This window comes from Balearica regulorum, chromosome 7 (assembly GCF_011004875.1).
Source record: "Balearica regulorum gibbericeps isolate bBalReg1 chromosome 7, bBalReg1.pri, whole genome shotgun sequence".
Classification (NCBI taxonomy): Eukaryota; Metazoa; Chordata; class Aves; order Gruiformes; family Gruidae; genus Balearica; species Balearica regulorum.
The window spans coordinates 30,326,586-30,350,249 of record NC_046190.1 but is presented as its reverse complement, the minus strand read 5'-3'; the positions used below and the strand labels follow the sequence as shown (position 1 = coordinate 30,350,249).

The window sequence follows — 23,664 nt, the reverse complement described above, 5'->3', positions numbered from 1 at the left end:
ACATTGGCTTAATCCACTTTGGCAGCCAAACATGTCAACAGTGTCAGGAAGGGAATTGAGAATAGGGCAAGGAGGGTTTGATGTGACTTGGTCTTGAGTGTAAAAGCTTTGAGAAGCCTTGTGAAACACTGTTGTGTCCATTTTTTTTTGAGTGTTGTCAGTTCTGGTCTCTCCTTCTCAGGAAGAATGTTAGAGCAGGTAGAGAGTGGCAGCTAAAATAGTCATAGGATCAGCTGTCTTGCATCTTTTCAGTCTCTTCCTGTAACTTCAGCATGTGGGACCAGGCAGGCTGCATCCTTTAATGTATGTAATCCAACGGTTACAGTTCTTGGGGGAACGTGGTAGGGGTGGACAGCAGAAAGTGGCCAGGCTTGCATGCTCTTCTTACATAGCATTTCCTGTTGCTGCTGCTGAGGACCACTGACCTGACCAAGCAGTGCATTCCGTATGTCCTTAATAGGAGTTAAGTAAATTGTTCAGTACTTTTGCAGTTAGGTAGTGATTGTTACCAGTTGAGAATTTGGCTCATTGCTTTGGAAAGAGTCAAATGAGAACTTACTCAAGGTTCCTTTATAGGGCATTTGGTGACATGTTTTCTCATCTGCAACTTTTGAGAGTTGTTTCTGTGTTTTGATTAGTGGATTATTGCAAGGTAAAATGCAGTGAGGTGCTACCATGAAAAATGCTACAAATTTGCATGAAGCTAATAGGACCTATGTTCTTCTCTCATTTCTTCTGGATGTGTCCTGTTTTCATAAACTTTTTGTACAATCATTATTTCTGGGGTAAAAAGCTTTTTTTCTTTTCTATTCCTGCCCCTACCCCCTGCCTCTTCTTTCTTTTTAACAGGTTCTTGAAGATGCAGAGGCTCAACATTTGTTCCAGTCCATTCTTCCTGATATGGTCAAACTGGCACTCTGTCTACCTAGTATCTGCACCCAGGTAAGTCAACAGAGCCCTCTGTGGCAGACCACTTTTCTGTAAACTGTGACTGATGGCTAAGGTCAAAACATCAGGATCATGTTATGGTCTTAAAAGCTATAGTTTTTGTGTTGAATGTAGCTTAAGCTTAGGGTGAAGAACAAACAATGCACATCTATGATGATATAATAGAATGTAAAAAAAAAATATCCTGCTGTCATATTTTTAGCCTGAACTTCAGTAACACTTTCCTTTCTATCTGCTGGAGTTGCGTCTTGCTTTTCTTAAATGAAATGACCATGAAACCTTTCAGGTTTGAAAATCACACTTATAAACTGAAATACTTGAATAATCTTAAAACATCTAGGTTTTTATTTTAGAATTTTTTTTAATCATAGAAGTAATATTTTCATAAAGCCTTTGTTTACTTGGGAGCATATCTTACTCTAGTTTGAGCATCACAATACTTGTGCACATGGAAACCGTAACTAATTCTTTATTATTGTTGTGAGAATCAGTTCTGTACATTGTAAAGCTGGTAGAAGTGCGTAGGACTGATCAAGTAAATTAGAATGTATGATAGGTAACACAGTAGCAGGGTAATGACTCTAAATTTTAAGTGCCTTTGTTACAATTTTCTAAAGTGATTTTATTGGACAGGAGCAGGGAAAATCTCTCCCTACCTTGTTATGCTGCAGGGGTCCTACAGTAGATACATAATTTCAAACAGTATGACTATTTCTTAAAATTTTTTTTACTAGTCACTTGATGGGGAAGTTTTTGAGAATGCTGTGTAGTTTTTGAACACAGTCAAGCACAAATGAAAATGACTTAAATGAAAACCGAAGTGCTGATGAATAGGAGTTCTACCAAAGCAACAAGTTAGTTATTTCTTCACGTTTAACTTGAATTCACTTTTTTACCCTTTTTTTAAAAAAAAGAAGAAAACAAAAGATCAGCAGTAAATATTGCCCTGAAGAAGGGTGTGATTGCTTGCATTTTAATTTTTGGTTTTTTTGACTTGCAAGTTCATGTAGAAATGCCTTTTATAAAGATAATGTACTGTTAGGCAGCGTAAATTGTGAAGAACTTTGTCAGACTCATTTTTTTTGGTTAGACAGAAAGCTAAATTTATTCCCATAGAACATACTGTCCAAAAATATTCTTCTTTTATAGGCTTGTAGAACTTATTAGAGAGAGCTTCTCAGGCTTTTTTTCCCCTCTAGCTGTGTGATTTCAGACATCACAGTATACCTTGTTAATCAAATAGAAGTCAGAATGAGATTCAGTGAATGTAGTAGCTATAAGAATGAAGGAAAACTTGTTTGTTATCTGGAGTAAGCAGAGCTGTGTATTCAACAGTCTAAATTAGTAGCAATTTCTGTATTCACAAGTAAAAGGATTAAAATGTAGCTGCTCAGCTCTCCTTGGAGCTAGGCTAATGATGACAGCTGAGAATATTGGAAGAAGAGGTGAAAACTGTGTTCTCTTTCTCCTGTCAAGTGGATTCATCATAACTGTTACTGGACTTCTTGGCAGTCAGAATGATTTCCCCACCAACACCAGTATTATCACATAATTAAAAAAACCCAACATGCCATGAATGTCATGAGCAAAAATTCCGAATCGGGAGGCTAAAGCCTGATAAAATGGAAGATGTATAACACTTCAGGTTTGTATTTTGGTTCCTCCCTCCTTGTTTCTTCTTATGTTAAAGAAGCCCTGACTAGAGTCAAATAAAACTCCAAACTGAAGACCAAAGTAAAGCTGAGCTTTTTGCTCATTCTGATTGTAAAAGAATGGATAATCATGCACTTTCTGCAAATGTTATCAGTGTTATTTCTTCAAGTAAGATGGAAAACAATTAAAGCAAGTCGTAGGGTGATGATCTGTGGTATGACTTCCACCTTTCTTTGTAAAGTACAAAGCATGGTTATTGCAGCTGAAAGCATTCCTTAAGGGTTCTTAACTATGCAGCTATTGAAAGTGGGTTTTTACTTCAGTTTTTAAGATTGCTCAGGATTTGCAACATCCTGTCTATTCCCCCGCTCCCCCTTCCCCTTGGTTTTGTTTGATAAGTTGTGGTTTTTTGGTCTTTCTTTTTATTATTGATTAGAAATCTGCAGTTTGTCAAGCAAGCTTTTTCCAAATTGTCTGGAATAAACTGTTCTTGACTTTAATGGTTCTGCTGATTAAAGGGTTCACCAATGCCCTAAATTACTCTTGCTCTAATTTAACAAATGTAATTTTGTGCTCCTGTTTTTTCTTTTAAAATGGGTATGCTAATTATTTTTCTCTCTCCTTCCCTCCCTCCCCCTCACTTCTTTTATTGGTAGCCAATACCTCTACTGAAACAAAAGATGAATCACTCCATCACAATGTCACAGGAACAGATCGCTAGTTTTCTGGCCAATGCTTTCTTCTGTACTTTTCCACGTCGCAATGCAAAGATGAAGTCTGAGTATTCTAGTTATCCAGACATTAACTTCAACAGGTATGGCACTCTGGAGTAAATGAAGATGATAACCCTTCAATGAAAATATTACTGTTGTCATTTAGGGAAGAAACTCATTGTTTCTCTCATGTTTGTCATTAATTTCAGTGGTTTGCTTTCTGCCTTTTCTGTTTACCTCTAAGGGACAAGAAAACTATGCAACTATTTAAGAAAGGATCTTGTTCCCAGGAAGACATGTTTAATATTCCAAATTTTTCTTTTTTTCATGCATACACATGCACAGACAAGCTCTTGCTTTGGCATAATTAGGCTGATATGATTCTCTACCTCCTCATAAGCCATTGATCTGCGAATGGTATATATTTGAGTTGTGCTTTGAGTGTTCTATATGTCTTTAAACTAAAGGTCAGTGTTTCCTCAGCCATTTTTCTGTTGTCTCCTTTGTGTCAGCAGTGGTGATCTGTGCATTGTCAGATCAATAGGACTTGATGCTTCAGCATCTATACAATCTCTTATCATTTCAAGGCAATTGCAGAGCTGCATGTTAAAATAAACCTGTCCTTTATGCTACAAGTTAGCCTAAAAGGTTTAAAGACCACCATAAGAATTTAAAGATACTCTGATTTCTAAACAAATGCTTATTCTTTTTTCCTCAACACTAGCTTACAGGCATATTTGATTAGGAATTTTTCTTCACATCTTTTATTTTTTAAATATGCTTATTTCAATTTTAAATAGAGGAAGAGAATGGAAATATTTCCTGCTGCAGAATATTATGATTCACATGGACTTATAGATTAGAAATGAGAGTTTGTTGTCCTCTGCTTACTTCTATACAAGTCTGTGTAGATCAACCTTAAGTTTATTAGGCTGGAGCTTGGATAGATTATTGATCTAGAGTTTTTCTTATTCCTCACGTTAACGCATGCTCTGAACACTGAGATGAAATATGAAACTACTGATACCTGTGATCCAGCATGCTTGGGTACGTGTGCCATAAGAGCTATATTAGACTAGAACTTCCCAGAATAAATTGTCAGGCATGCTGATGCAGTAATAATAGTTTTGGTGCTTGCTGGCTTTAAGGGCTAGCACAGGTTTCTCTACACTGTATATTTCGGAACAGAGACCAGAAAACTATACTGGAAAAAGGCTCACTGTCTTGGTGTTTATTCCAACGGTGCAGTGGGTTACAGAAGAGAAGTGTGGGTGGGCATTGATGCACCATACAATTCAGCATATTTTTCCACCAATAGTTCATAAAAACAAATAAATGAAAAGTACCATCCATGCATGAAAAAATATTTATGTTCAGAGCAGTGAAAGAAGACACTAAAGTTCCGGAAAGAATTCTGTTTGCACCAGCTACACACTTCTAGCTGATTTTTTTTTTTTTTTTTTTAAAAAAGGACTTTAAGGTACTAGTTGTAACTTAAGTATGTAATAAATCAAGCAGGTAAATTCTCACCAATTACAGAATAAAATGCTGTTAAATCACTGGAGTAGATTCATATTCTCTTCTATGAACATTGCACAGCAATGTAAAGTCGCAGTAGTACAGTACTAGTGGTTAATTTGGGGTATAATATTTTTAACTCATTTTAAATAAAAAAGCCTTGGCAAATTATTAGGTAAATAGTTTCCTGCTATAGACTTAAATAATGACCAGTATAAAGTACTAACTATTTAGGATTTTCTACCCTATTCCAGTCAGTCATCCTTTGTTTTGTGGCTTGGCTTCCTAGTGCTATCACTCATAGTAAGTTCCAACAATGTTATTTAAGAGGGGTAATACAGCAGTCTTGCATTATGGATGAGGTAATGCTCAGCCTTTAGTCATATAGGGTAGAAAGCCATTTTTATTTGTCTAAGTGCAATAATATTGTTGCCAAACTGGAGAAAAGAAGGGAAGTTGATGTCCTTTCGTTCCTGAGGATTAAAAGTGTTTGCTCCTCAGTGTTTGCCAATTTGTGATTTATATATAGTTACAGTTTCATTTTTTTCAGTCCTTTTTTTGCTTAACCATTTCTTGGACCAAAATTCCTCCCCCTCTGCCCCATGTGTTTTGCATTTGATGAACAGATTAGTGAAATAGAATAGAGGTGTGACAGGCAGTGGATAAAATAAAGAAGGAATGTGTCAGTGAGAGGAGGACTATCGGGATAAAAGCAAAAGGGGATTGGAGTGAGTGAGTGGAGAGAGTACTACAAGAACTTACAGTTTTCTATGCACTACTGCATGTAACCTGCTTGCTTGAAATCTAAAATGGGGAGGGAGAAGGAAGATGGATAGTATCCATTTTTCTTCCTGTCAACCCTGTATTTTCTCACCCTGAAAAGTTATTTCTTCAGTAACAGAGAATAAAATGTCGTGTTTCCAGCTATTGTTTCAGACTTGTAAATTTGGTCCATTGCAGTGTGTATTTTCAGCTTTTACAAAAAAGCCTTTCATGAAGCTAGTTATATTCAAAAGGTAGTAGGCAATGACTGAAGTTAAAATGTTTGTGACTTTTTCCTCTTTATAACAATGTTTTGATGTAAAAGCTTTGGATGCTGCGGCTCTGCTCTGGGATGCTGAGGGATGGGTGTAACAGATTGTTCCACACAGCAACCCTTTCTCCCCACAGTGTTATGGTCTGCAGCTTTTTTCAGGCTTAGTTCTTTCCTCAGCATAATTCATTTGCTACATGGCTGTGAGTGAATGACTTTGTTCTTTGGGTACAAAAAAAATAACCTGCCGCAGTTCCTTGAGAAAGCAAAATTACTGAGTGGATGCTAGCGTTTGAGGGAATTTTCCTTTGGCAAATGTGGTGGTCCTTGACTCCACTATGCATGCCCTTTCTACATTTGTACAAAAGGCTTCCTCCTCTCAAATCTTTGAGACTGGGGGAAAAAAATACTTGTGCCTTAAGTTAGAAACACAACTGCATAAGCTGTTTCTTGTGTTTTCAGTTTTACACAGCAGTCATTTATCAATTCACTTTATGCAGACTTAAATATTAGTACATTTTTATACACTATAAAATAGTTATGGTTTCTACATTTAAGTGCTGTCTATTCCCTCTTCCATCTCAGTCTTCTCCATGTTTTATGTTTTTATGTGGTATTAACTTGCATATTGTGACTTCCACTCTTGCTCCAAGATACAAATCTGTCTGACAAAACAACAGACACTCAGTGCAAGATAATAAGAATTTACTCTTCCTCCCTCTGCTGCCGTTAAGCGTTTTCTGGTGCACCAGCGCTTGGCAATGGTAACTACGATGATGATGGCAAGTTGCTGGAATGCTGGTGGATGTACTAATAACTGCAACTGATAAGGAGGAAGGCCGTTTTATGTGTTAGTATTAACATAAATCATCTGTGCTTTACCTGTCATCTCCGGTTTGGTCTTGCCAGATGCGATGAGGAAAAAAAGCATTTCTCTTTTCACACTGAAACACTTACTTCAACAGTATGTTGTGACACTGACCGTCTATTTTGATTGTTCATCATGCTACAGACTGAAAGTCCCTTGTGGATAATTAAATACTCAGTAATTTAATTAAATTTTTCCCTTTCGTACTTGGCAAGGATGGGCCTATTATGATTCTTAAGTCATTAATACCATAATTCATTAAAAATGTAGTTAATAAAATGGCATCCATAGTTTAACTTGGAAAGCTTGAACATTTATGAATTTTAGTAGATAGAATGCCCTCTGTTCAGTGGCCAAATGTTAGATCATACTAAATAGCATAAAATACTACTTCTTTTCAAAATATCAAGCTAAATGTAAAAAGATCGATTTTTCTTTTTTTAAATGTTTTTATAATATATAACATGGAAATTGATCAGGTTTACGCAAAAATATCCCATCAGAAAAGAAAAATAATTTGCCATTTATTTCTCTTACTGATAAATTTTTCACAGAAATTGCATGCTGGTTGAATGTGGAGCATGAATTGCATTGACTCTTCTGAGATCATCTCTACAAATATGATGTTGCTTTCAAAGTTTAAAGTAGTTTCTTATGGTGATGCTTATAATTAATCTTTGTGAATAGTTTGTGGTGTAACATAGCATTTTCATAAAAAGGGAGAAATGGTGGTTGTCCCTCACCTCTGGAAATGTGTTGAAGATGAGATTGAACTGTCATAGAATTGTTTTTGTTGGAAAAGACACTTAAGATCAAGTCCAGCCATTAACGTAGCACTGCTAAATCCAACCACTAAACCACGTCCCTAAGCAAATGCTTTCTTGCATTTCTTTTTGAGAAGGTAACGAAATTGGTACAGTCCACTGTCGCACAAGACGTTGGTCTGTGGAGTTTTTTCCTCCGTTGACCAAGCTATAGAATTTGGTAATTTAGGAAACTATCTAGTTTGATTATATGTAAAAGCAAAATACAAGGAAAACAATTCTACAATCTTGAGTCAGTGTTCTGGATGACCAAAAAGGAGACAGGCTTGTCAAGGACTCACTTTGCTCTGTGGACCTGCTGCAGAGCCATTCTTAGCTGTTGTGTCAAGTTACAATAACTCCTCTGTTTTCCTTTTGCAAAAAGCTACCATAGTTAAACTGGAGATATTACGCATCTGTAATAGCTCCCATCAAAGCAATTGAGGTTATATTCATAATTGAAGGTTGTATGTCTAATGACATAAGCCTGGTGGATCTTTTGACCTATATATTAGTGGATGCTCTGGTCTGAAACCACCAGTATTCCACTAGGACTGAATTTCTTCATATCTATCAAACAAACCTTTAAAGTAATTTCAAGTGATTGGAAATGAGGGGAAAAAACCCACCAGTTAAGATATATATGTCTTTTATGGAATGTATAATATATGAAAGGAAATGGGCAAACTGTATAGTACATTTATGCAGGAGAATTGAAATCTGATTTACTAGTAATGCAATTGTCTCTTCATAAACAACATCAATTTTGCAACATTAATAGTATTCTCTGAGGAATAAATTATCTAGCAACTTGGAGAGAACTTGATTTGGATGGAGAGATGCATTGCTCCTCTGAAAAATGGTTCTAGGTTTTCTGAGCTTATAGACACTTATCCTACAAAACTGCTTCTGTTATGCCTGCCTTAGGTCTATGTTCTAATTAGTCTGGGATGGAATACTTAGAGTATAATTTTCTGAAAAATTTTAAATCAACATTTGTGTGTGGTAAATGATGAAATACTCTTTGAATTGACAACTTTAAAAGGACGCTATTCTTAACAAGTCTGGCATTATTACTTTGCTATAGTGATTAAAACAGTACTCGATCTTCAATCTGAATACTTTGTTAGCTTAATAAATACAGTCATTTAGTCCAGAACTTAGTTGTACCATGCTGTGGGATGCCTTTCTTTTTAGAATCTCATTTTACCCTGCTATTCCTTGGTGTCGAATACTTGGAGTTAGCATCTTATTTCCTAAGTCAAGTATCAATCTGATGAATTTTAAGATGCATAAATCACCAAAATTTTTTCTTAAAACAGGTTTATAATGTTCCAAGTTACTTGCCACAATAAACAAAAATACAAAATGAAAAGCACAGAGAATAACAATGTGAGTGTGTGAGATGGAAAGATAGCTTTTGCATCTAGATTACCAACAAAACTATATTGCTCAATTTTTTTATTTATACAAATCTTAAAAGTCACTATTTAATCTAAAGATGTTCTAACTAAACCTAAGGGTGTTGAATAGTACAATGTTCTTAAATAACTTTGAGATGACAACAGCTTGTACCTGTGACACATGACAGTTAGTAAGAAATTGCCTATGAGATTGAATTATTTATTAAATATGTTGTTTTTCTCCTACTTGATACCAAGGGAATTCAAAAACTCTAAATTACTTCCTGTATAAACTGAGAAAAGGAAGGCAGTTCTAATACAGAAAGGTAGAATTGATGTTGTTAAGTGGAAGGCACATGGACGAGGCACCAGAAAAGCAGAACTGAGGTTACTGTATCTGACTTGTGTAAGGTTGAGCTACGCTTTCCTATTGGGAAGTGCAAGATTGGGACAGGGGCATTTCCTTTTGTGCTCTCGGAGCGCTAGTTATTTTGTTTGCCTTTCATCTCTCTGGGAGGAATTTCTCATCTGGATTATTTTGCTTTTGATTTCTATAAATAAGTCCAAATTTCATGAAGTTCTGATATTTTGAATAGCCTTACTTTTATTTCTCACTTAAAATATTTTTTCAATGGCTGCAGGACTTTACTAGAAGGGGTTTATACTTTATATTGGATATAAGATTTTCCCATTTTAAATTTGCTAAGGTTTCCTCATCTTAAGTTATGTAATTGACATTTAAGTATTTAAAGCTGTCTAGGGCAATGGTCTCAAACTTCTTTGATCACACATACCTATCAGTAAAAATTTTTTGAGCATGCACCCCCAATATATGCATATTTATTTACTTATATACATGTGCTACTGTACTAATATATTCTAAAACATGCACAAAAAATAAATTAAAAAAGCATGAGATAAAGATGAAATAAACACTATTTAATTTTTTTTTTTATTTTATGAATGGTACAAAAGTATTTTCTTCCTTTATTGTAATGGATTGTCTTGCTCACCCTCTGGGGTGCTTTGGAGACCAGAGTGGGTCTGAGGTATTGTTAATCACAAAATACAGGTATATAAGCAGGAATGAATTGTCCAATTCATTTACACAGGAGTGTAAATGGTAGCAATGAAACACTCGTTGCAGCTCTGTTCTTCATAAAAAGTCCTTGATCAGTAAGTGACTGGAACTATCCTCCATCTCTTTCATTGAAGTGAAGCTGTAGTGGTGCGGGACTCTGGTTTAAAAGGCAGATAAATATTTCTGTATGGGGAGGGGAACCCTAATCAATTGAAAAAGCTTTCTCTGAAAGTACTTCAGGCAAAGGACTCAAGTAATTAATGTTATTTCAGTTATTCCTATGTGGTAGGCTGAATTACCTCCATATATTTAGAGAAAGAGATTGTTCTTTATCCGGTGCATTCATGTGATAAGCACATGTAATTATATACGCATTCCAACGCTTATGTGATGAGATTCTCTCTGTGCACATTAATGCATACAGATTTCCTAGATATTAGATACACTGATATCTATAGGTAGTCCTTAATGTGCATGTGACTGAAGTTACCTTGAGCATAGTTGAATAAAAATGTCAAATAATATTGTGACAGAACCCATATTGAAACAAAGTGTTTTGATCAACTATGCTTAGCATTGCAAATCAAAGCTTAAAAAAAAGACTTCACTAAAAACATGATACTGTTTTTGGAAAAAGAGTTTAATTTTTCTCTTCTGGTTTTGGAAGTCGCTGCCTCCCCCCCCCCCCACTGAGAGAAAGATGTAAGAGATGCTTCTGTGTGCTCCCCAGTGCAACTGACGTAATCCTAAATGATGACTTTATTGTGCTGTTCAACACTAGATTAGTTTTTCCTTCAGGGTGCTGTGTATCAGTATGAAATTTTAGTGGTTCCTGTTGAGATTGCTAACAATTGAGAAGGCTCAGCCTTTTAATGAAAGTAGCCCTCAATCATATAGAGAGTAATACAAGTTTGACAGTAACATACGTAAGCATAGTATTTCCACCCCTGCATGTATACACCAGATCAGTTTAGGCTTGAAATGCACCAAGATAGAAAAAGTAAGATTCCTGGTTTATTTTTTCCCCAAGTGTTTTGCCATTCTATACCTTAGACTAAAGCTCTGTTCTTTAGATTGATGGTCATGTCAGTATTTTCATTTCTGCCTTAACTTGCCATCCTTCCCCCTGCTCAGTCCCTTTACTGGGTGAAATTCATCTATATGAGGTTTTAGTAAAATGTCTTGCACTTGCTCAGATGCAGTATTATCTTTAGTGAGATCATGCTAAAATATAAGAAACAGTATGAGTGTGTCTTCAACTGTAGTAGTAAAGAAAAAGGCACTTTTTAGTGGCTGTGGTAGGTAAGAAAAAGCACAAGTAGTTAACTGTGGGGACCACAGCTATAAATTTGTCTATGCACACTTTTGCAATCAGTGCATGTGAAATGCTGTGGATTTATGGGAACTATTCTTTGAAGTACGATCCATATTGCAAATTTTTGCATATTGTTAGAGTGTGGACAGCTTTCTGAGTTTTATGAGAGGTTCCAGTTTCAATTTAAAGACATGGTGATAGTCTTTGCAAAGTAGCGCTCAAAGGAAGCCCAGCCTGGGATGGGAAGATACAGGCTGGGGATGGAAATACTGATACTGAAATTATTTAACTGGGAGGTTAAACCACATGATTGTAATGGTTCCTTCTGCTTGTAAAATTACTGGAGCCAGTTCTTCGAGTAACATCAAGGGATCAATTTAGCTCCTTGGAAATTAAATTTTACAAGTAAACGACTATATTGTAATTATACCTCAATCGGAAACAACGTATTTCAAAACTGTTTACTTAAGCTGGCTCAACTTTTCCCTAGTAAACTATATGCTTGCCGAGGTCATTTTTGTGTAGCTCTTAATGTTATTAAATCCTGTTCATGTTGCATCATTGGAAATGCACCCTTTGAAGTACCTTGCTACTTGTCAAGATACTTCAAAAAATCTATAAAACGTTGTGTGAGCATGGATTACTCCAACGTGTCTGTATTTGATGTGCAGTCTTTGCTTCTGTTCTTCCTGAAAAGACGACACACTTGCGCAATAATGCTGAAATTACCATGTTAGTGTTTGGTTACAGAACTGTTTGCACCACTGGCTGAGGCACTTGTCGAAGGACTCAGGAGCAGGTTCTTTAGAGCTTTTGGCTCCAGCTTTCTAAGGTGAAAGTGCTATTTGAAAATGAGACAATTTTGAGTTTGCAGTCAATGAGACTGCAAAAACCCAAATACTGATTACACTTTTAAAATGCCTTTTTCCACCCTAACATTTTATGAAAATTCTATTGCAAAACATGCCTGTATTTTTGTAATAATTATTGAAATAGCATAAACAATTGTCTTGTAACTTTACTGTATATTTACTGACAGTTGTTGAGTAATTTTAAAATTTTTTTACATTTTTCCAATACAAGTTCTTATTTTTAGTATTTTATTTCTCATATATAGGATTTCTCTTCAGAACAATTAAATTAGGTGTCTGAATATTTGCTAGAAAAGAGTTTTCATTTAGCCGCAATGACTTTAACAATCTACTTTGTGTTTATGACGTTGTTCACACATCTACCTTATTATGTTTTTAAATCTCTGATCTTGATTCCTCGGAATACTTAAGTGTTTCTCTATAGAGGTCCTTTATTTGATTAACATTGCCACTACCCCAGCTGGAAGCTGGAGAGCCAGAGATGAATTTACAGCTGTGTTTGGTGATCGGCCCTGTGAGTTTTCTTAGCTCCTGTATCTGCTAAATTGAAGTTAGGTGCATGGCAGTGGGAACATCTTGTACAAAGCAAAACAGCTTACATATGCAGTTGCCAGTAATATTTCAATTACTTCGACTGAAAGTGGGCTTGCAGTGCTTTGCATTTGATTTACAGTGCACTTCATTTGGATGAGTTCTTTACCTGGAATGAATGGGGTTTGGCCTTGGGTGGTTCTGTCAGGAAATTGATTATGTGGTTTCCACTTAACTTTGAGTGTTTTTTTTAGTAGGATCTGTGTCTCAGAGATTGAAGAAGAATTTTATTCAATATCTTATTGATGCCCTCATCTAGCTTTGTTCTTCAAAATAGAGATACTTGCTTCAGAAAGAAAACTTCTCATAATGTTGCCCAATTGATCATTGTGGAAGTAAGGTTTGAGGTTAAAATCTTCATAGCTTTGCCATGTTACATCCTCACTTAATAGAGCAGGACTGGACCATTTTCAGTTGTTGTAAATAAATATCACTTGCTTTTACTGTTGCATTCACAAAGATGACTAGTTACTTTGTACTGCACTTAGGGATGCTTGGCTGCCTGCGTGTATGGAGGGGGAGTGTTGTTTTTCCTCTTGGGCTTTTCTTCTGACTTTAGCTTGGTGAAAGTCTTACAAATCATTGATGTCATTGTGATATGATTTCTGTGGAAATTTGAAAGAACATATGAAGCAATCAAATTAAACTGAATGACTATCAATAACCTTAATTAGATACTGTGAGGGTTTAAGGCTAATTCATAGCCCATTAATCTGTGGGAATTTTGGCATTTCAAACAAATTCCTAATGTTGTAAAGTACTTTTACTTGAAATAGCTGAAGACAAGAGTTCCTTGGTCTGGTTATATGAAAATATGGCAGTAATATACTAGTATATTGTAATATACTTGCATTTTGTAAACATATATATAATAAAACACATATTTGCAGATAGCCATCTTCATTTTGCCACTAGCTCACTAATAAAGGTGAATTCTACACACAGAAAATATGAAGTAATTCCAAGCATATTACTCTAGGACATGGTGTCAGCAACCTGCCATAAATGGCGATCCTTTCATGAGTGTGTTCTCTTTTGAATAAACATCATTTCTGGTCAGTTCAGTCCTAAACTATGTGTGCAGGAACTGGTGTTGCCTGCTTTTTTTAATAAATAAATAATTTTCGAAAATGTATTTTTCTGTATTTAACAGTGGCTTTTCAGAGAGAAAGTACAATTTATTTTACATCATATATAAGAAAAGCAAATACTGTGAAGAGAAGGGTGATAAGAGCTCTTGTGCTAACTGCTGTAAAAAATCTGATGCATGTAGTTACTGGATGCATATAGCTACTAGGTCAAAATACAGATAATTTTGAATGCCACAGTGTTCTTCTGTTCACACTATATGGCATATCACTTTACAGCAAGGGATGCCTGTGTCAGAACCCAGAGCTTTTCAGATTCTTTTGTGTTGCCCTGTGTTTTTTACCCTGCCATATAGGACTAGAAGAGAAATACAGATATCTCTTCTCATTATTGTAATTATAGGTGGTTATCACAGCTTTTAACAAGAGAAAAGACATTCTGAACACTTCAGATTAAAAAAAATATTTGGTTGAAATTCCCTACTTGGCAGAGTGACTTCATTTTGATGAGTAATTGTAATGGATGAAACCAAGTTCATTTGCCTTACCATAGCCTTTTGGCTTGATCTGACTTATTTCAGGCACAGCTTTTCCAATTCTGGACTTCCCCTGCCCAGTCTGCTAGTTATGCCGAATCATGTATTGCTTGTGTGACATGAAGAACTCTCTCCTCAGAGTTTGCAACATAAGCAAGATTTCAATTTGATGTAAAGAGACAAACAACTAGTAAAAGCGTGACTGGACAAAGAGATAAATTAACCAGTTTAAATGAGACTTCCTGATCAAAGGTCAGAGATAATTTAGGCAAGACCTGCGCGCACACACATACACAAACTTTTTCGTTTATGAACCCTTCATTAGTTGTGCAAGCACAACCCCTTGATAGAATTTGCAATTTGACCTATTTTAAAATAGACTGTTTAAGTCCAAATTGATTATTCAAAGAATAAAAAAGTTTCATATAACCTTTTTAACCCTTTTAAAATTTTCTCTGACTTAATATAGATTTTGGGTGAAATTGATCTCTTCAGCATATATACTTCCTAAGAATTTTTAAATACTGAAAAAATCTGGTTCACTTCACTACTAAAAGCTAAATTCACCTGACAGCATTCTGGTTTTAAAGGCAGGTTGTCATTCCAGTGCATGGAAACAAATGAATAATGTTGTGTCATTCCTTTACTTAGACTGTTTATTGGGGGAGAATCTTACATCCTCAGGGCTTTCACTCTATCAGACATCTTTTAGTGAACTTCCTACTCAAAGCATATTATTTCCGAAGTCGCTTCTGTTCTTCCTTCTGGATAAATTCCATTATGTGCTGTCAATAACAATGCCTTGTCACTTGTTGGAAGTGAAATTAAGTAATACGTGTTCAAGTTGCTGGAAGATAGATGATGCAGTAAAAGTATTTCAGCTAACCTTAAAAGAATATATTCACTTAATGGCTAAAAATAGGATGCTTCTTTTTAATGCGTAGGTTTTTACAAATGAATATTCGAATGCCAGTAGTAGCCCAGTGGATGAAGCCATTTCTGTTGGGGGTAGGTTCTTTTCTTTAGAAATGCTGCTGGTGCAGTGCAACTCTTGAAAGCAATATGGTTGCATTAATTCTTCTCTGCAACTCACTGAGCTGAGAGTAGGGTAAGACGTTTGGATCTTGGAGTACTCAACATACATATTGTCACCCCTCAGACATTTATTTTAATCCGAGCCAGTCTGTTTCAAATAAAACTAGTAGCTTTTCGGGGTGTTCATATTGAAATCGTATTTTTTTATATTACAAAATCAGTATGAGTGAGATGGATGTTCACTTAGTGTCTTCATCAGCAACTTAGCAAGTGAACTTGTTACTCCCAAAGACCTGTGTTACAGAGGGGCTGTCTAGAGACTTACTTTCCACACTAGAGTATCTAAATGCAAGGATAATTGAAATATGTGCATAATAGTTAAAAAATCAAATCACAATTAATAAGTAGCCTAATTACACTATATCCCTGAAATCTAATTAATTGCTTTTATTTCTTGTTTTTCAGATTGTTTGAAGGACGGTCACCACGGAAGCCTGAGAAACTTAAGACCCTTTTCTGCTATTTTAGGAGAGTCACAGAAAAAAGTATATCCTTTACTTTTTTTTTTTTAGCTACAAAACAGATACATGAAAAATTTAATCCCATTAGATTTAGAAATGACTATGCATCATTATGATGGAAGTATGTAACAAAAGCCAGCTTGCTAAGTACACTGATATTCATATTAATGTCACTTCTCATATGGATGATGCATGCAATTAATTTGTTTTGTATGGAGCTTATTCTGTTTTCTTTTTTCTGAGAGAGATAGATATGGGGGGTGTGTAAAATATATACAGATATATTTTCACCCCCCTTTATATATAAAAATAAAAAGTGTCTATACAAATATGTATATGTGTATATATAAATATACATATGTATAATGTTTGTAATGTATGCAACTACTTGCTGCCCCGCATCAGAGTGAGACTGTAGAGTGAACTTAGCACCATATGTAGTCATCAAAATCACAGACTTAAAGATTCTGAATCAAGCTTCAAATTATGCACATTTAGTCCTTTGACTAGAACATTTGTAGTTCTGAGGGATTTTTGCCTACGTGTGTTGATACTTCAGGTTTTTCTCTTCTTTTATCCCAAAGCAAAGCTGCTGTGAGGTTTGCCCAGTTAACTAAAACTACTGATAGCAAGACATGAGATATCCCAAACTCTTTTATAAGTTAGTATGATATTTTTCTTAGTGTGCGTAGACAGATCTTCTGTTGTTACCGTAAATTTGAACATCTGCATAAGCTTTCAAAAATAGATTTATTTTTGTGAGAACTGTATTAGAGCTTTTATATCGTATTTTGGAAAAGAAAGAGATTTTACTGCAGTAGCATACATCACATCTGCAGCAATATCCTTACTATAGTATTTTTTTAAAAGAATTTTTTCTTTACGTGCCAGTATTTCACTGTTAGCTTCATATTCTCAGAAGGGCTTGTTTTAAAAGAAAGCCAGCTTTAAGCTATTAAATATAAAAATCCCTTTACTTGATTCAGTCCATCTTCAGTTCATCATTTTAATTCACCACAAATTAAATGCAGTTACGTCCTGTTTCAGCTATCAAACTTTCAGCAATGTCAATAGAACTAAATCTCTGAGGTAAAAAGTAAATTGTGATCTATGTGCGGGACTGAGAAGAGATATAGTATACTAGCTTTTTTAATACTTGAGTAATAATGTTTTCATGCAAACCAAATCCTAAATTTATGCAGCTGTCCCTGACCCCCTGTGCATATGAAAACTGTTGGGAACGTGCTTTATGAAACTACTGTATTAGGTTTCTTAACATTGTAACTTTAAATACTATTTAATGACATTCTTGAGTGCTCTTTTCTTGAATTAAAAATTCCTATCATACCTTTAAAAGAGCCCATTTCTTGTTCTTTTTTGTCCAACGAATTAGTAAGACTGAAGTAACCTAGCTCTATATAAATTACTGTAGTAATTTTGCAACTCTTCTTACTGTAAATGGTAATTGAATTCCTTGTAAAAGAATACAGTGGAGACTATATCAGCTAAGGACTTTGTGCTCAAAAGGTGAATGCTTAATTTATAAAAAATTGCTGCTGATACCAGAGTTCCCCTGTGGAAAATCACTTGATTACGGAAAGCTGTGCACTTTTTTTAAGAGCAAGCAACCCTTTTTTTCCCTAAACCGCTATAATTTTGAAGAAAAGCAGACAATTATTTAAGGCTTTTGGAAGGATATGTTTGTGCTTTACATACAAACTTTTGAATGTTTTTCACAAGCCAGCGCAGTAGACTTACTGGAGCAAAGAAACAAGTCTCAAATGAAGTTTTTATTAGGATGGCATCACCTAACAAAAGGTTGATATTTTCTTTCTGTTGCAAAACTGAATTTTTTTTTTTAGTAAAATAAGGAGAGAAGATGATAATGCATCCTTCCTGCAATGAGCAATGGCTCCTCTTTTTCTCTTGAGAGCAGGCATCTTTTCTGAGTTGGAATACAGTGAATTTCACTAGCATCCTGGCAGGTCTGAAAACAGCTTGACTTGGAATCCACTAACACTGCATCTTTATTGACATAGTAGGACTTTCCTGGAAATACGAGCTGCTGCTTCATCCCTCCATAGGTTGAGTACTCTGTGCATTGCTTGTTAACACTGAACAGTAGTCATCTCTAAAGGTTCACAATTTCTTTTTTTCTAAGTGGCAGCACATTTTACTTCAATTATCGAGTCTTTCTAGTAGTGAAGATTCACTTGCGAAATAGTTGTTTCTTGATCTGGAAAAAGAAAAATGCTCAAGCTTCAAAGGGACAAGAGAATTGACTATTTTGGTCTTCATGTTACTTGTTTTCAATTTGAGCATGGGTTGTCAGGGGAAGATTCAAAACTGCTCTTGAGGAAGGTTAAGCTCTTATGTTTCTGCCAAAAATTGTTTGTTGTAATTTTAAAAGCTTACCACTTAAAATAATCTAAGGACTAAAGTTCCAGCAGTTAATACATTTTCCTCTGGGGCTGGTTTGCTTGTAGGACCTACAGGATTGGTGACATTTACAAGACAGTGTCTCCAGGAGTTTCCAGACTGGGAAAGGTAAGTCAAACATCCTGTTAATGTAAGAAATTACTTAAATCAATGATAACTGAATCCCATTCATATGGAATTGATTCAGGCCTGGAAGTACTACAGAAAACAATGTTTGGTATGGATTGTTATGGAGAGAAGTACAGAAGGAAGTGGGTGAACGGCCACAAGTAGTTTGAGTGCCCTTAGTTTTCCAGTATGTTTGTTTGCCTGTGAAGTCAACAAGTCTTAAGTGAATTTTTAAAACAGTAGCACATCTTTGGTGCTGTTGCTTAAGTGGGAAAAAGAGAGATGACTTGATTTCAGAAATGACAGGAAATATAATGAAGTACGGGTGATAACCAACATGAAAACACAAGTGTTGCAGCTTTCTTGCTGGTTAGCAAGGTAATGTAGGACAAACTTGCATGAAAGACATAGAACTTCAATCTCAAATTTGGGGGTTTGTGGTAAAAGAGGTGGAGGAACTGAACAATTGGCTATGTTAAACCTTTACAGATTGTTTCTGAAAGGCAAATGCATTTTCTTTAATCCTTCGGGGCTTTTTTTAAACCCCTATGTTTAATGTGTGTAAGAAGTTTAGGTGGATTTTCTTTTAAAATGGATGCCTTTGAAGATTCTGTAATCATACTTTCTGTACAATATTTTTCCTCAATGATAGATCTCAGAAAAAACTGTCTAGATTGCATGTCACCTACGAAGGCACCATCGAAAGCAATGGACAAGGTATGCTACAGGTAAGGGCATATAACAGTGAATGTGGCCTTATGTCATGTTTTTGTCATACTTTATGGCCTGCCAGCTTAATGAAATTATGCATTTATCTTCGTTTGATTTAAATGACAAGATGTTATGCAGTGTAAAAGAAACATCAAAATTAATTCCATGGGCAGTCTTAGTACTTGTCAGTATTCCCCAGCTCATCTTGGTTTGCACATGTACCTGGTACAGAAAGAGCTGACAGAAAATCACAAGCCCTGGACAGCTTCAGGTCTTTTGGTTCAAACCAGGATCAAAGATTGACAAGATGAAAGTTTCAGGCTGTGATTTTGATGAGTTGTCAAGGGTTTCAGTGTATTTTTAAAAAATTATTTTTGTGCCCCAGACAGTGACCAGGTCAGTGGTTCAGGAGACTTCCTTGCTGCTGCCAGCACCACTGTTTCGGTCTGGGAGCCAGTCAGCAAAAGAAATTCTTAAGGAGGATGTCCTGTCCATATCGATATCAAGAAACACATTTGAGTTTTCAAATTAGTTGTTTGGGGTTTGTTGTTCTTTTAAAAAAAAAAAAAAAAAAAAAAAAATTGCCTTTTAGAGTTCATTTACCAAAGAAGAATTACAGCTTCTTTAGCCAGGAACAAGTGCTGCAAAGGAAGAGGAGGAAGGAGAACAGGAGGACTTTTTTTCTGCAATGCTTTTTGCTCAGACTTTAAAATGTCTCATGACTTTATGAAACTTGAGCACTCAAAGGTGTATTGAAATTATTAAGAACTCAGCAACTTCTCAGTAGTAACCATTTTTCTGCTGTCTCAATACTCAACCGTACTATAACCTCAAAGGTGAGAGAAGGTTGGATTATGCCTTTTCGTGTACTGTTTCTGTTGCACACTGTAAAAGTGGGTATTGCCTAGGATGTGATATTTTTCCTCCTGCCTATTTCAAGTCTTATCAAACAAAATATCTCTGCTCAGAGGAAGAGCGCTCACTCCAGGAGGGAGCAGGATGACCAAGGCAAGACAATGCAGGAGTCCACAGTAACGCCAGCTTCAGCGGGCAGGGTTGCTGGCTGGGACAAGCAGAGCAGGGACAGTGACAATAACGGTTTCTGCTGACAGGCTGGTTGTCATCAGACAAAGGCAACGGGTGAGTCAGGTCACCAAGGTCAGTCCTAGGTGTCCGGTCAGCAGGTGGACATCAGCAGAGGACAGGGCTGGCCGTGGGCCCATACATGACGTGTCTTAGGTGAGGTCCAGGACAAGAGTGTGTGTTTGTACAGGAGCTGCATGCTGGGGGCGAATGGGGGCCCAAGGTGAGGCTACTCAGCACAGTTAAAGTGCATTTGGGGCCCTGACGCACTGAACTTATGGGTAGTTTTCATGCTACTTGTTTGTATTGTAGTCAAGTTCAGCAAATCTTTAACAACTGAAGCGGGTTGGTATTTCCAGGATAGACTTCAGGAACACTTGCTGTTGTAGTGGCTAGCTCTTGGTGTGCTTTAAACTTGACTCTGACTCCTGAATCAGTTTGTAACCTACACAGGTGTTCATGTCACTCCAGCAACTTTTGTTCCCTTCCTGTAAATGTGTTCTCATCAGCTGTCTAAATAAAAATCAGTTAGAAGCTAATAGCATTTGAAAGGTGAAGTGACCTTTTCAAATTATAAATTTTTATGGGCAGTTAATTTGCATAAATAGTAATCACTTTATTGAATAAATCAAACCCTTTAAAAACTGTTGTCTACATAAGAATGTAATTTGCAAAATATGTATTATGCAGCAAAAAATAGTCCAGAGCTTTTCTATTTCAGGCAGAAAGCTTAATGATCAAAATGACTTGCCTTGTTCAAGTACGTTTCAAGGAGAATTCATAAGAGATTCTTTTAGGTACAGAATAACTGGTACAGGGGCAATGGTAATCTAAAAATGCTTCAGTGTGGACAGCTGGGGCAGAATGCTTATTAAAGGACAACTTAATACTTCTTCAATGTCCATAAAATGTACAAAGAATACTGTGATTTACTATTTTAATCTTTGACATTTACTGAAATGTGTTTTATTCTTAAATATGTGCTCTTCAAAGAAAACTCACAAAACTTGGATTCAGAGCATTTGAGATACAAAACTTTATTTTGCTGTCTAATTTCTCACTTGTTTTAAGTTCTCTGAGAAGTAGAAAGGAAAAAAAGAGAAAGGTATGCTGTTAATCAGGCTCTGTCCTGCTGCTTTTATTTTTAAGTGACAGCAGCAGATTTCAACAGAATTTTTGAAATGTATATAGGACTTTATTTACCAAGGTAAATGAAAGGATTTTGTGCTATTTATCTCATAATCCTCCTGAATATATTTTTGTTAGGTTGACTTTGCAAACCGTTTTGTTGGAGGTGGTGTGACCGGGGCAGGACTAGTACAAGAAGAAATTCGGTTTTTAATCAACCCAGAACTGATTGTATCTAGGCTCATCACTGAAGTCTTGGATCACAATGAATGTCTTATCATCACAGGTTAGTCTTTGCAGAAAATGTTTCATATCTTATTCTGGTTTTATATATAGAAAATATATTTCAAGTTGAAGTTTAGCATGTTTAAATAGTGTGGGGGTAAGGAAGAAAAAAAGTCAATACTCACTTGACAAAGAGCTTCCTTCTTCACCCCACCTCTTAAGACTGTAGGACTGCTGTTCCAATAGATGTTTTGTGGAGGGTAAAAAAAAAAGTGACAGAAAGCAGAAAGAACTTTATCCTATACAAATGTGTTTAGGAGCTGTTAGCAGGTAATGCTTCTGTTATGTTAAACAGGGGGGGTTTGTTCCTGTCTGGAATGTGTAATATTTTGTGATCAGTGAGGTTGAAAACCCTGAGAAAAAGGAACTGCCTTCTGGTTACCAAAAAGGGGAGGAAGTGGAAAAGGAGAAAATCAGCATCCATTAAAAAAGATAGAAAGGCAGGAAGTCTCTTAAGCATTTTGATCTTGTAAGTTATGAACACGTGTTTGTGTTACTTGTAAGTTAGTTAAGGGTTTGTAATTACAACATCAAAACCTAAATGCTTCTCCAGTATGTTGTTGAGGGGCTGTGTAGGTAGATGCTCTGTCTGTCCAGTGCTCTGCTGAAAGTGTTTTTCCTTTTGTTTCCACCACTGTCATAGAACTTGGAATGTTTTATTATCCATTGGATCAAAACACCAAATATCACTGGTAAGAACTGCAGAGGCCCAGGTCATGCTGTGTGTGTCTCAGTTCTAAACACGGGAACACAGTGAGCATTTTTCATGACTGAAACATAAAGTGATGCTATAATCTTTATTTACTCTAAAGAATAACTTTAAAGAAAAAAAAATTGATCAGAGAGATCCTCTGGGCAAATATTGTAATAGATTAAGTATATTGTATGTTTTTCAGTCTACTATAGTAAAAATGTTGATTACCTGAGCTACCTAAACAGTCAGGAATTTCTACAGGTAGTAGAACACATTTCTTGGAAAAGCAGTTCTTTCTCTCACATACATGCACAGTAGAAATTTGAGCTTAGATCTTGGAAATATTACTCTGCCCTGAACTATTGATTGTACTGGGCACAGCATCTTTTGTTTTCAGTCTTACACTTTGCAATCTTTTTAAGACAGTATTTTATTTTGTTTTTCCACCCTGCCAAAATTTAATGCCTTTTCTGTGAAAACTTTTTGATAAATTGGCTTTTGTGATTACCTTTCTAAAAAAATGAGTCAGAAAATTCTTGGCCATGGCTGATTTCTGTCATGTATTTTGGATATGGAACTACAACAAGATTAACATATTGAAGTACCCTCCTCTGGGTGAGGCTGTTCTGGGGAGGGTAAAAACAGAGCTCAGCTATCAGTCTGTGTAGGAACTGATTGGGGGAAAACACTAAATGAATGTTTTGAAAGACTTTCTTCCATCCTCCTGCAGAAAATAGCGATTTGGCATGAACAAATAAAGATGAGGATGTTTTTTCACTGTGGCAATATTCTTTTAGTTTTCTTGAGTGCTTTATAGTGTTTTGCCATTAGTATTTGTGATATGGTGTTCTTCTCTAATGGAAACGGTCATTCCATCATTTTCATTTCATCCCTGGAGCTCTTCCACCTTGGTTCTTAGCCAAGTCTCCACTGCGTGTCACAATCCTTGTGATAAATTACATTCTTTGTGATGCATCTTGACTCAGCGGCCTAATGGGTATAACTGTGTAGCTTAAATTTGCAGAAGAGCCTGAGAAATTGGAGAGAAATTAAATTTGTTGTGATTGCACAGCATCTGGTTAAGATCACTGCTGTAATGAATATGGAACTGGTCATGCAAACAGTCAGGTTCTTCAACACAGACAGCTACCTACAGAAATGTCAGCAGCAGTGCCAAAGATTCCCACAGCTGCGTTTCTGGTAGAGCTGTGAATAAATGCCAGTGTTTTAATTCAGTT

The 23,664-nt window shown here is 36.0% G+C and overlaps 1 protein-coding gene across 2 annotated transcripts in view; it reads left to right on the top strand.

Moving 5' to 3' along the window:
• PARG (poly(ADP-ribose) glycohydrolase) overlaps nt 1-23,664 on the top strand; it is a 69,740-nt gene that overhangs the window by 29,705 nt on the left and 16,371 nt on the right. For both annotated transcript variants that reach the window (XM_075758709.1, XM_075758708.1), the window contains exons 8-13: nt 850-942; nt 3,258-3,415; nt 15,923-16,002; nt 18,465-18,525; nt 19,178-19,253; nt 21,586-21,733. In XM_075758709.1, the coding sequence (XP_075614824.1) occupies nt 850-942; nt 3,258-3,415; nt 15,923-16,002; nt 18,465-18,525; nt 19,178-19,253; nt 21,586-21,733 (616 nt within the window). The remainder of the gene's footprint in view (nt 1-849; nt 943-3,257; nt 3,416-15,922; nt 16,003-18,464; nt 18,526-19,177; nt 19,254-21,585; nt 21,734-23,664) is intronic.